The 14468-nt window shown below is 43.7% G+C and overlaps 1 protein-coding gene across 1 annotated transcript; it reads left to right on the forward strand.

Annotated features, from left to right (window-relative positions):
* Positions 1–6331: 6331 nt before the first annotated feature.
* Positions 6332–10431, forward strand: LOC311110192 (T-cell ecto-ADP-ribosyltransferase 1-like; the record flags this gene model as incomplete). Its single annotated transcript, XM_084188743.1, has 4 exons — positions 6332–6359; positions 6475–6557; positions 7179–7766; positions 10240–10431. 4 exons carry the CDS (start codon positions 6332–6334, stop codon positions 10429–10431), a joined length of 891 nt encoding a protein of 296 aa, XP_084044869.1.
* Positions 10432–14468: the final 4037 nt, after the last annotated feature.

Raw genomic sequence — 14468 nt, forward strand, 5'->3', positions numbered from 1 at the left:
CTACTGTATGTGTTACAGTATGTTGTCATGGTGACGTTACAGTTTTTTTCGATTGCTTACACACTAAAATTAAACTTTTCCCACAATTAGCAAAACCTTACACTCAAGGAGCAAAACACAAAGCTAGATTTGCACAACTGTAAGCACATTGTCAGCTTCACACTATTTGCAAAACATTACACACAGTGATTTGCAAAACACTAAACACACATGTATACATCAGACACAGAACTATATCATGATGTCACTTCCTTGCAATTCCAAAGCACTGACTGTCAAATTACCACACCTATGAGCCAATCTGTTAAACACAGCCATCAGGTGCACAAACACGATTGCTAAATTGTAGACACACCAATCAGGTTTAAGCACTATAAAAATGCAGCAGGTAGGTTCACCTGCCTTCAACCAAAATGGAAGGAGTCAGAAGAAGAGTGAGGGTGAGAGGAGGAGTACACAGAGGAGGAGAAGGAGGTAGAGGAAGAGGCAGAGGCCGAGCCAGAGGTCGAGGAAGACCTGAAGCAGGAGGAGAACGTGCACAAAGAAGAAGAGGACCAAACATCAAATGACATTCGTGCAACACTAGTGGACCATGTTGTGAACCACGGATTGACGCTGAGGGAGGCTGGACTGAGAGTTCAGCCAAATCTTAGCAGATATACAGTGTCATCTGTCATAAGGACATTTCGACAGGAAAACAGGTAAAAGAAGATCTGTCTACAGTTACAGTAATCAGCCGCTTATTGTATGAACCATTACATTTACATTTTAGTCATTTAGCAGACGCTCTTATCCAGAGCGACTTACAGTTAGTGAATACATGTTATTTTTTATACTGGCCCCCCGTAGGAATCGAACCCACAACCCTGGCGTTGCAAACGCCATGCTCTATCAACTGAGCTACATCCCTGCCGGCCATTCCCTCCCCTACCCTGGACAACGCTGGGCCAATTGTGCGTCACCCATGAGTCTCCCGGTCGCGGCCGGCTGCGACAGAGCCTGGATTCGAACCAGGATCTCTAGTGGCACAGTTAGCACTGCGATGCAGTGCCTTAGACCACTGCGCCACTGTGACATTGTACAGTAAGTTACATGTATTATTCTCTACATAGGATTGAGGGTCAGGAACGACAAGGACAAGAGAGAGAGATAATAAAAATGGTTTTGGCCAATAATGCTATCAGGCTCAGAGAACTACAAGCCAACATTATCGGTGACCATGCCATTTTCAATAATGTCCATCAGGTCTCTCAGTCAACACTGGCACGCATCCTGAAAAGACATCAGGTTAAAATGAAACAACTTTATCGAGTGCCTTTTGAGCGGAATTCAGAGAGGGTCAAACGGCTGCGGAATGAGTATGTGGAGGTTTGTATTGTTCACTTTAGCACTGTGATGTTGCATACTGCACACATGACTTTTTTTACATTGACTGTATACTAGACCTATCCTGAACTACACAATCTTGTCTTTCACTGTATTTCAGAGAGTTTTGCAGATGGATGCTGAGGAAATCCTGCATGAATTCATATATATTGATGAGGCAGGGTTCAACCTCACAAAAGCAAGAAGGAGAGGCAGAAATATCATTGGCCACAGGGCTATAATCAATGTCCCAGGGCAACGTGGGGGTAACATCACCCTTTGTGCTGCCATTTCACAGCATGGGGTTCTCCTCCGTCATGCCAAAATGGGCCCTTACAACACACCTCACATTCTCACATTTTTGGACCGATTGCACCACATCGTAACAGCAGGTAATGAAATGCACCAGATGCAATACACTGTCATCTGGGACAATGTGTCATTCCACTGCTTTGGTCCAGAACTGGTTTCAACAACATCCACAGTTGACAGTACTATACCTTCCACCATACTCTCCATTTATAAACCCTATCGAAGAGTTTTTCTCTGCATGGCGGTGGAAGGTTTACGATCTTGTCGTATCGCGTCGAATGCTGGTGCTCATTGCTGTCAAACAAAGGAGTCCGCTCATACTGAACCTTTGATCATAAGTTTATTCATATCACAAGCTTTCAGCATGAGTTACAGGTGTCATGACACCCGGAGAGCAGTGTCCTCGAATTGTAATGGCTGCTCTAACCTCTTTTTCCTCCAGCATATACTTATAAACAATGTAAAAATATGGGTTGCTCCCTCTGCTGTCCAATCACCTGTCTCCCCTGGGGCGTCACCCTACAACTGGCTACTTTTGAACTAAAATAAACATTCTCTCCGATTCCTCTAGAATAGTCATAATCTTCATACACGACAATCTCCAGCCCCAGGCTCAGGTACCCCTCATTCAGGCCATGGAGGATGCCTGTGACCAAGTCCACGCCGCAGCTGTGCAAGGATGGATTCGACATTCAAGATGGTTCTTCCCACGTTGTCTTGCTAATGAGGATATTGCTTGTGATGTTGATGAAATTCTCTGGCCAGATCCAGCTAGGCGAAGAGATAATGTATAGTATGTTTACTGTAGTATTTTTTGTACAATATTGTCAGTTTTTTTCAGATTATTTTTTATGTTTGTTGTTGTTGTTATTTACTGTAATTGTAACCTGTACTGGATACAGTATTTTACGTTTGTCTGTTGTTTGCTGAGCTAACAGTGTTATGCACACTACTGTAGTAGCATGAAAACTGGGACATGTTTTGTTGTGATTCTCCATGTTGACATGTTGACTGATTTGGGTATATGGAGAGATATAAATGATATTTTCCTCAGTCTGCAGCATTGGTCTTGTGTAGTGTTTGTATAGTTGCACTTTCTCTGTGTACTTCATTTACAGTACTCTAATCACTGAGAATTAGACTTGCTAAAAGTGTTTTAGGTTAGTAACAGCAGTGTGTAACTGGTTCAAAAATATTGAAGTCATGTGAAATGTGTGTGTTTCGTATGGTAACAAAATACTGTTTTTATGAAGTCGTGTATAGTTTTGACAAAAGTGTTCCATTTTGCAAATGATCTGAAGTGTTGTGCTACTTTGGTGTAGAGTTGTGCTAATTGTGTGTAGTGTTTCCAAAATTGTGCTTAAACAATTGAATAAATCTGTAAACTACACATGCTTGCACGTACACACACGAATACACACTATTACACACAGCTATTGTTTGTAGTATCTTATTCATAAAAGTCCTACTTATTTCCTGTTTGTAGCTTCCTGTGTACCAGTAGTAATATTTGGGCTGTATATACAGTTGAAGTCGGAAGTTTACATACACTTAGGTGGAGTCATTAAAACTAGTTTTTCAACCACTCCACACATTTCTTGTTAACAAACTATAGTTTTGACAAGTCGGTTAGGACATCTACTTTGTGCATGACACAAGTCATTTTTCCAACAATTGTTTGTAGACAGATTATTTCACGTATAATTCACTGAATCACAATTCCAGTGGGTCAGAAGTTTACATACACTAAGTTGAGTGTGCCTTTAAACAGCTTGGAAAAATTCAGAAAATGATGTCATGGCTTTAGAAGCTTCTGATAGGCTAATTGACATCATTTGAGTCAATTGGAGGTGTACCTGTGGATGTATTTCAAGGCCTACCTTCAAACTCAGTGCCTCTTTGCTTAACATCATGGGAAAATCAAAAGAAATCAGCCAAGACCTCAGAAAAAAAACTTGTAGACCTCCACAAGTCTGGCTCATCCTTGGGAGTAATTTACAAACGCCTGAAGGTACCATGTTCATACCGCTCAGGAAGGAGACGCGTTCTGTCTCATAGAGATGAACGTACTTTGGTGAGAAAAGTGCAAATCAATCCCAGAACAACAGCAAAGGACCTTGTGAAGATGCTGGAGGAAACAGGTACAAACGTATCTATATCCACAGTAAAACGAGTCCTATATCGACATAACCTGAAAGGCCGCTCAGCAAGGAAGACGCCACTGCTCCAAAACCGCCATAAAAAAGCCAGACTACGGTTTGCAACTGCACATGGGGACAAAGATCGTACTTTTTGGAAAAATGTCCTCTGGTCTGATGAAACAAAAATAGAACTGTTTGGCCATAATGACCATCGTTATGTTTGGAGGAAAAAGGGAGTGCTTGCAAGCCAAAGAACACCATCCCAACCGTGAAGCACGGGGGTGGCAGCATCATGCTGTGAGGGTGCTTTGTTGCAGGAGGGACTGGTGCACTTCACAAAATAGATGGCATTATGAGGAAGGAAAAGTATGTGGATATATTGAAGCAACATCTCAAGACATCAGTCAGGAAGTTAAAGCTTGGTCGCAAATGGGTCTTCAATAATGGACATTGACCCCAAGCATACTTCCAAAGTTGTGGTAAAATGGCTTAAGAACAACAAAGTCAAGGTATTGGAGTGGCCATCACAAAGCCCTGACCTGAATCCTATAGAAAATGTGTGGGCAGAACTGATAAAGCGTGTGTGAGCAAGGAGGCCTACAAACCTGACTCAGTTACACCAGCTCTGTCAGGAGGAATGGGCCAAAATTCACCCAACTTATTGTGGGAAGCTTGTGGAAGGCTACCCGAAAGTTTGACCCAAGTTAAACAATTTAAAGGCAATGCTACCAAATACTAATTGAGTGAATGTAAACTTCTGACCCAATGGGAATATGATGAAGGAAATAAAAGCTGAAATAAATCATTCTCTCTACTATTATTCTGACATTTCACATTCTTAAAATAATGTGGTGATCCTAACTGACCTAAGACAGGGAATATTTACTTGGATTAAATGTCAGGAATTGATAATAACTGAGTTCAAATGTATTTGGCTATGGTGTATGTAAACTTCTGACTTCAACTGTATATAGTAGGGGTCTTTCTTTATCTATGCTGACTGTGAAGAGTTACTCAGAAGTTGTGACAATATCTCCATAGTTTCAGTTTGACAGATTTAAGAGACTAGAAAGAAGAATCAAACCCTTCACATGTTTTATGACAACAAGTTCATATTTCCACACTGTCTTTTAGTACAACACAACATATACATACCGGTTACGTCTAATAACACAACTGTCTTTGCACTGATTCCACTGTTCCACATGACATCTACCTACATTAACTATTATACAACTCTATAGCTCTACTCTATTCCATAGGAGAGAGAGCATCACACAGCAACCTTAGATTCAGGGACAGAGTCAAAGGTGGACGTAATACTAGCTACAGGTACAGCTGTAGTGTTGGTGACAGAGACCTGGGTGGATGTAGTACTAACTACAGGTACAGCTGTAGTGTTGGTGACAGAGACCTGGGTGGATGTAGTACTAACTACAGGTACAGCTGTAGTGTTGGTGACAGAGACCTGGGTGGACGTAGTACTAACTACAGGTACAGCTGTAGTGTTGGTGACAGAGACCTGGGTGGATGTAGTACTAACTACAGGTACAGCTGTAGTGTTGGTGACAGAGACCTGGGTGGATGTAGTACTAACTACAGGTATAGCTGTAGTGTTGGTGACAGAGACCTGGGTGGATGTAGTACTAACTACAGGTACAGCTGTAGTGTTGGTGACAGAGACCTGGGTGGACGTAATACTAACTACAGGTACAGATGTAGTGTTGGTGACAGAGACCTGGGTGGACGTAATACTAACTACAGGTACAGATGTAGTGTTGGTGACAGAGACCTGGGTGGATGTAGTACTAACTACAGGTACAGCTGTAGTGTTGGTGACAGAGACCTGGGTGGATGTAGTACTAACTACAGGTACAGATGTAGTGTTGGTGACAGAGACCTGGGTGGATGTAGTACTAACTACAGATACAGCTGTAGTTACTTATCTATGTTTTACTTAACACTTTACACACTATTTTCTTAAAAAACTGCATTGGTGGTTAAGGGCTTGTAAGTAAGCATTTCACTGTAATGTCTACATCTGTTGTATTCGGCGCATGTGGCAAATACAATTTTTGGATTTGATTTGATTTGATATACCTCACTATCACTATAAAGATATTACATTGTAATGAAGAACGTGAAGGTAAAGATTTATCCAAATTGAAAGAGAAAGTAACTTTAAGGTTCTCTTTCAGTCGAGACCTCAACGTCACTGTGTGGGATGGATCGTCATTATCACAGCTATAAAAAGAAACGCATGGTTGGGATGACAGAGAGAACTGATACACTGTAAGAAGAGTTTGATTGAAGAGCTCCTTGCATCAATAGTTACTAGTACAGAGTGCAGGTGAGTGCTTCTCCATTTGACAGGATGTGATATTTTATTCCAGTCTTAGGAACAGGTATCACTTGTTGTTGTTGTATCACTTGGGTTGTTGAAAAAAGAGTTAACTTTATTTGATTATATACTTTGAACATGCTGTAGATTTGAGGTCAACAACTTCTGCAACATGGGTGGTGGATATTCCTTAATTGATGGTGAGATATTTTTTTAGCAATGACAACCGTTTTGTATGTAGCTGCAACTTATTTGTATGTAAAGGCACAATGGAAATGTTTCTCATCCTTTGACTGGTTGTGTTCTCATCTTTAGATGTGAAGAGCACTGAGAAGAAGAAAAACTACATCTCTGTCTTGGTTTTGATTCTCTGTCTTCACTTTGGACTGGTGACACAGGTACCCTAAGAAAAATACAACCTCAAACCTAATATTTCATTTACCTAGTTTAGTTGATTTACCCTGCTTATAATAAATTATGGCAAATCAGGAAATCAAGTTGAGTTAACAAAACAAGGCAATAACATATTTGTTACATTATAAAGTATAAGTTCATACAACTTTACATTTAACACCAGCAGGGTTCATTTATATTTGTAAGTTGAACAAGGACTCCTTTTACAGAGATAAGTTGAACAAGTTCTCCTTTCACAGAGACATAATTTTAAAAAATTGTGTCCCACGACTGTTTTTTCTGACAAGAAAAGAGTGTCCTTAAATGTTATGGGCAATTCCTGTGAATAGGCTTCATGTTGTTTTGACAACGCCCTGAGCTATGTAGAAAAAACAAATGTCTATCATATTTTTGTCGTCCTGCTTTGGGACTTGGGCGGTGCTATTATTTTGTACTTTCATTTTGCACATTGACATAAACCAACAAACACACAAGTCTACTATTGTTTTCCTCACATTTGGCCTCACAAACTGCGGCCAATAAGGGATCGGTAGACATTTTATCACCCAAGCAAGGACCTGATAGGTCTGTAAGGAGAATGTCCCTAAAGAATGTTACTGTTACAGAAGGAGATTTTCCCACTGGACATGGCAGCTGATTCTGTTGACGACAAATACGATGTCTGCAGAGACGAAGCCTTTAAGAGAGTGGAGAGCTACTTCCTCCCACATGAGAGGAACACCACCACTAACTTCAGAAGAGCCTGGGACATTGCAGAGAAACATGCCTCCACTCCAAAAGATGGTCTGCAAAAAGTGCATTCCATCGCTATGTATTTGTACACAAATAACAAACCCCAACCTCCATCCGAATCCATCTACCTGAACTTCAACGAAGCAGTTAGAGAAGGCAGATATGGGTATGGAACATCATTCCAGTACCATTCCCTGCACTTCTATCTAACTGACGCCATTCAGATTCTCAAACAAAGTCAAACATCATGTTGGACCACCTACCTTAGAACCAATGTAACTTTTGATCAGGATGTTGTCAACAAAGAAATGCGCTTTGGTTATTTTCTCTCAAGTTCTATACATAAGACCTTATACGATTTTGGAGACACGTCCTGCTTTGAGATCAACACATGTTTTTGTGTTAACCTGACATATTACTCTGCCTGTGCAAACGAGGGGGAAGTTTTGATTCCTCCCTATGTGTCACGATCGTCTGAGGAAACGGACCAATACGCAGCGCGTGGAGTGAACATGATGACTTTATTTAAATAAAAGCAACCACGAAAACAACAAACAAATGACGATAGTGAAGTCCTACAGTGACTATGACTGAACCTGGAACAAAAACCCACAACCCCAAGGTGAAAACACACAGTATAAATATGGCTCCCAATCAGAGATAACGAGCCGACAGCTGACACTCGTTACCTCCGATTGGGAGTCATCGACCAAACATAGAAAACAACAACCTAGACACCCAACATAGAACATAAACACATAGACTGCACACACCCTGGCTCAACAATAATGAGTCCCAGAACCAGGGTGTGACAGTACCCCCCCCTAAAGGCGCGGACTGCGACCGCGCCTCAAAACCCCCAAACAGGGGAGGGCTGGGCGGGCATACCTCCTCGGTGGCGGTTCTGGCTCCGGCCTAGACCACCACCCCACCATAGTCACTACCCGCTTACGTAGCCTCCTCCAAATGACCACCCTCCACCTTAACCCCACTAGATTAAGGGCCAGCACCGGACTAAGGGGCAGCACCAGGCTAAGGGGCAGCACCGGACTAAGGGACAGCACCGGACTAAGGGGCAGCACCGGACTAAGGGGCAGCACCGGACTAAAGAGCAGCACCGGACTGAATGGCAAATCCTGGCTGGCTGAAGGCTCTGGCTGATCCTGTCTGGCGGAAGGCTCTGGCTGATCCTGTCTGGCGGAAGGCTCAGAAGGCTCATGGCCGACGGGCGGCTTATGCAGCGCTTGGCAGACGGACAGTTCAGACGGCGTTGGGCAGACAGGCAGTTCAGGCCCCGTTGGGCAGACGGCAGACTCTGGCCGTCTGAGGCGCACTATAGGCCTGGTGCGTGGTGCCGGAACTGGTGGTCCCGTGCTGAGGACACGCATCTCAGGGCTAGTGCGGGGAGAAGGAACAGGCCGGACCGGGCTGGCGACGCGCACCGTAAGTTTGGTGCGAGTGGCAGGAACAGGCCGGGTCGGGCTGGCGACGCGCACCGTAGACTTGATGCGGGTGGCAGGAACAGGCCGGACCGGGCTGGCGACGCGCACCGTCAGTTTGGTGCGAGTGGCAGGAACAGGCCGGGTCGGGCTGGCGACGCGCACCGTAGACTTGGTGCGGGTGGCAGGAACAGACCGGACCGGGCTGGCGACGCGCACCGTCAGTTTGGTGCGAGTGGCAGGAACAGGCCGGGTCGGGCTGGCGACGCGCACCGTAGACTTGGTGCGGGTGGCAGGAACAGGCCGGGTCGGGCTGGCGACGCGCACCGTAGACTTGGTGCGGGTGGCAGGAACAGGCCGGACCGGGCTGGCGACGCGCACCGTAGGTTTGGTGCGAGTGGCAGGAACAGGCCGGGTCGGGCTGGCGACGTACACCGTAGGCTTAGTACGTGGAGCAGGAACTGGCCGGGCTGGGCTGGCGACGCACACCGTAGGTTCTGTGCGTGGAGCAGGAACAGGCCGGGCTGGGCTGGCGACGCACACCGTAGGTTCTGTGCGTGGAGCAGGAACAGGCCGGGCTGGGCTGGCAACGCACACCGTAGGCCTTGTGCGAGAGGCAGGAACAGGTCGGACCGGGCTGGAGACGCGCACCGTCCCTTTGGTGCGAGGGGCCGTACCAGGCCGGACCGTACTGGGGACACACACCACTGGCTCTACCCCGGGAACTGGAACGGGCCGGACCGGACTGGATACACACCTCAGTCTCTCACGCCGTGCCTCTACATCTCCTTTCCCTCCTTTAACCAGTAGCCCCCGTAACCTGGTGGCCTCTTGAATTCGCCCCTTCTCTGCCTCCGTTAGCCCCGTCGTCCAAGCCATGTGCCCCCCCCCAAAAACTTTTTGGGGTTGCCTCTCGTCCTTCCAACGATGATGGCCCTGCTGACGCCGTTGCTCCTCTCTCGCCAGGGCCTTGATCTTCCCCCAAGGTCCCTTGCCCCCGAGCATGTCCTCCCAGGACCACGATTTGCCCACCTGGGCCATCGCCAGCCTCTCGATCTCCTTACCAGGCGCTTCCTCCCATGTCCAGCTGTCTTGCTCCTGGACACGCTGCTTGGTCCTTCTATGGTGGGTTTTTCTGTCACGATCGTCTGAGGAAACGGACCAATACGCAGCGCGTGGAGTGAACATGATGACTTTATTTAAATAAAAGCAACCACGAAAACAACAAACAAATGACGATAGTGAAGTCCTACAGTGACTATGACTGAACCTGGAACAAAAACCCACAACCCCAAGGTGAAAACACACAGTATAAATATGGCTCCCAATCAGAGATAACGAGCCGACAGCTGACACTCGTTACCTCCGATTGGGAGTCATCGACCAAACATAGAAAACAACAACCTAGACACCCAACATAGAACATAAACACATAGACTGCACACACCCTGGCTCAACAATAATGAGTCCCAGAACCAGGGTGTGACACTATGAGGTATTCAAAGTCACCAACATCCAGATGAAGTCAGCAGTGAATAACCTGTGGTGTAAAGTCGTCTACACTCTAAAGAGCACTGGAAAATGGAAGAGTGACCTGAATTGTAAAGCAATAGATACAGGCTACTGCTACATAAAGCTATTAACTATGTTCATAGTCGCAATAGTGTTCATATATTTACAAAACTAAAATAGTGATTTTGTCAGACAGCATAGGCAGCAGCTCTGTAGAGATGATTATTTGGAATGAAAGAATAAAGTCATCAAATAAAAGAAATGTAACATACACAACAACTGAAATATTTTATTAAAGAAATGTGAATAAATGATGGTTAATAAGTGATAAGCAGTAATGGGCAGTCACTACTATTATGGGACTTTTATTAATTGTTTTATTCTGTGTTTTTACAGAATTCAACCCTTATAACGCATAGTGTATTTAATGTTTAAAAAATAATCAAAACCGAAATCAGTTATTATTTTTTAATAATCTAACTGAAACCGAACCAACCTCAAAAAGCACTATTACCACCTATCATAGAACCAAAGTGTAATTTGATCAGAACGTTGTCATCAAAGAAATCGATTTCGGCACCTTCACCTTGAGCACTCTAGGCAGGGGAATAGGCAGAGATTCATTTGGAGCGACGTCCTGCTTTGAGATCTCCACATGTCTTGGAGCTGACATATCATATTACTCTGTATTTACTGGAGAGAGAGAAGTCTTAATTTCTCTCTATGAGGTATTCACAGTGACCAACATCCAGACGAAGTCCCCAGAGAATAAACTATGTTGTGAAGTCGTCTACACACTAGCGAGCAATAGAGTTCGTAAGAGCTCAACTGCATATTGGTGCCAAAATAAATCAGAAAAGCAGTTCATTTTTATTTTAATCACAATCAGCAGAACAGCCGATACAGGCTTCATGTTGCTGTTTAATTATGTTCTGTATATTACTGATCATTCCTCCCACCAATGTACAAGGAGAAGTAATCAAAGGAAACAAAGGTATCTTTCTCAGCTCTCAGGTCCTAACGATCCTGTTAAATGGTTAAACACGCATTACTTTCTCAGATTAAGATTTTTGGAAATAATATAATGTACGGTAATAGATTGAAATTGAATGTGATTAATTAATTTGTCATTTGATTATATTTTTAGCATGTGCTCTCCAGCTTATGTTGAATACATAAAAACATTGACCATTATTACATCCCATGTCCTATATATCCACTACCTGTACATCAATTATACAGAGATTAATTTCATCTCACTTGAAGAAAATGAGTTTGTTCTCAGGTTGCAATTAGAATGGACTACAAAGAGATTTAGATTTAAGGAAAGATTCAAAGATCTTGACAAATGAAACCTGAAGCTTCAATCGTCACATCTGAGTGAGATTGTGGCTAACATGGTCAATCTTTACCATTATTCAACATAGTTGTACAAAGAAATTAAACTTAGTTAAGGCTTTGAAATGAACTTGAGGCAAAATAGTTAAATAGTAACCAGAGTGATAAGAGAAGAGGATACTGTCAGAGGGAGATTGGAGGGAGGGAGAGCAGGAGCAGGGTTAGTAGTTTCCTGTGTCTGTGAGGTCAGAGGGAGATGGGAGGGAGGGAGAGCAGTAGAAGAGTTAATAGTTTCCTGTGTCTATGAGGTCAGAGCTCAATACTGCTCAATTTATCAACCACACCGAGGATGAACGGTCTCGTTCCAGGCCGACTATTTTGAAGACAGGCTGCAGCCATTAAGACATGGCTGCTGGCCAAGTCATCGACTGTGCTGTTGGGCATCAGATTGCTATAGCATATGATTTGGTTAGCTGATATGTTAAACATCTATCGAAGAGATGTGACATCTGACAGGCAACTTCAATGTAGTCAGCCTGGAACGTGGCCAACCTCATGAGTGGGGTTGGAAGAGAGATGAGGAGTGACTCAGTTACCAAGAAGCTTTCAGCAGCCATCATGTTGACTAGCAGAGACAACAGAGGCCATAGGGTGGCAGTGAACCGTCATAACAACCTACTGACTAAACTGGTGTTTTGACATTAACTGTTGCTTTGACACAAATACAAAACACAATATATCTAAGAGATGGAAAATACAATGAATATCTTATACAGTAATGATGACACCTGCATAGTTACATCTGGGAAACTGAATGACATTTATCTTTGTCAGGTTGTTTGTGTTGTGGTTTGCACCAAACTCAGCCTGATGATGACTGTGTCACACCTTCAAGAGGGCCTCAAACTTTAGTGAGGGTTCTGAGGGGGGAAAATATCACAAGAAAATATACCTGTTAGTGGGAAAGTGATAAACAGTAGTCAGAAGTCACCCTGATGATTGACTGATGACTGGTATCATTCCACATTTGATCAAATTTATAATATTTTATGAAATATTTAAATGGACAATGAAGATGTTCTATTATATTCTAGTGTGTCCTTGGGTGTTTGTGCCTTGGGTCCAGTATGGATAAGTTTGTACCTTGGGCTTTAGTGTGCATGTGTAACAACTTTAATTTGACCTTGCACTCCTTCTAAATAATGCCATTTTTAGGAACTTTCTCAAATGGTCAAGAATACATCATTTAGTGCATTCTGTTCGTAACATATTCTAGTTTTGGGAACAGAAAACTGTATTGAGATCAAATGTTTCATCGATTAAGAAATGAGCAGAATGTTGGCCCAGTTTCATCACGCTCCATCTTCTCCCACTGCTGGCCACTGGGCTTCCTCTCATCACCATATTTGGTAGTGAGTGGAAGCCCCCACCGGATGCTTCAGGTTTTTACCCCATGTGACACACCAGTGTTTCCCCTTTTACATGTGCTAGAACTGTAATGCAAGGTGTACTCAGGGCTAAAGTCACCAAGGACCAGAAACACCAGCGATGTGTCATACATGGGTGGTTCCATAAAAACAAAACCTGTTATGCGAATTGACATAACAACAGAAAACACAAAAGAAGAGGATTAAGAGGTTTTGCTCATAACTTGGCCTCACAAAAAAGGATACCGTAACGTTGAGTGACCAGAACTGAAGTAACAGGTAAGAATGTAATATACAGTGGGGGAAAAAAGTATTTAGTCAGCCACCAATTGTGCAAGTTCTCCCACTTAAAAAGATGAGAGAGGCCTGTAATTTTCATCATAGGTACACGTCAACTATGACAGACAAAATGAGGAAAAAAAATCCAGAAAATCACATTGTAGGATTTTTAATGAATTTATTAGCAAATTATGGTGGGAAATAAGTATTTGGTCACCTACAAACAAGCAAGATTTCTGGCTCTCACAGACGTGTAACTTCTTCTTTAAGAGGCTCCTCTGTCCTCCACTCGTTACCTGTATTAATGGCACCTGTTTGAACTTGTTATCAGTATAAAAGACACCTGTCCACAACCTCAAACAGTTACACTCCAAACTCCACTATGGCCAAGACCAAAGAGCTGTCAAAGGACACCAGAAACAAAATTGTAGACCTGCACCAGGCTGGGAAGACTGAATCTGCAATAGGTAAGCAGCTTGGTTTGAAGAAATCAACTGTGGGAGCAATTATTAGGAAATGGAAGACATACAAGACCACTGATAATCTCCCTCGATCTGGGGCTCCACGCAAGATCTCACCCCGTGGGGTCAAAATGATCACAAGAACGGTGAGCAAAAATCCCAGAACCACACGGGGGGACCTAGTGAATGACCTGCAGAGAGCTGGGACCAAAGTAACAAAGCCTACAATCAGTAACACACTACGCCGCCAGGGACTCAAATCCTGCAGTGCAAGACGTGTCCCCCTGCTTAAGCCAGTACATGTCCCGTCTGAAGTTTGCTAGAGTGCATTTGGATGATCCAGAAGAGGATTGGGAGAATGTCATATGGTCAGATGAAACCAAAATAGAACTTTTTGGTAAAAACTCAACTCGTCGTGTTTGGAGGACAAAGAATGCTGAGTTGTATCCAAAGAACACCATACCTACTGTGAAGCATGGGGGTGGAAACATCATGCTTTGGGGCTGTTTGTCTGCAAAGGGACCAGGACGACTGATCCGTGTAAAGGAGAGAATGAATTGGGCCATGTATCGTGAGATTTTGAGTGAAAACCTCCTTCCATCAGCAAGGGCATTGAAGATGAATCGTGACTGGGTCTTTCAGCATGACAATGATCCCAAACACACCGCCCAGGCAACGAAGGAGTGGCTTCGTAAGAAGCATTTCAA

This window comes from Coregonus lavaretus, assembly GCF_964263955.1.
Source record: "Coregonus lavaretus genome assembly, contig: SUPER_35_unloc_2, whole genome shotgun sequence".
Taxonomy (NCBI): domain Eukaryota; kingdom Metazoa; phylum Chordata; class Actinopteri; order Salmoniformes; family Salmonidae; genus Coregonus; species Coregonus lavaretus.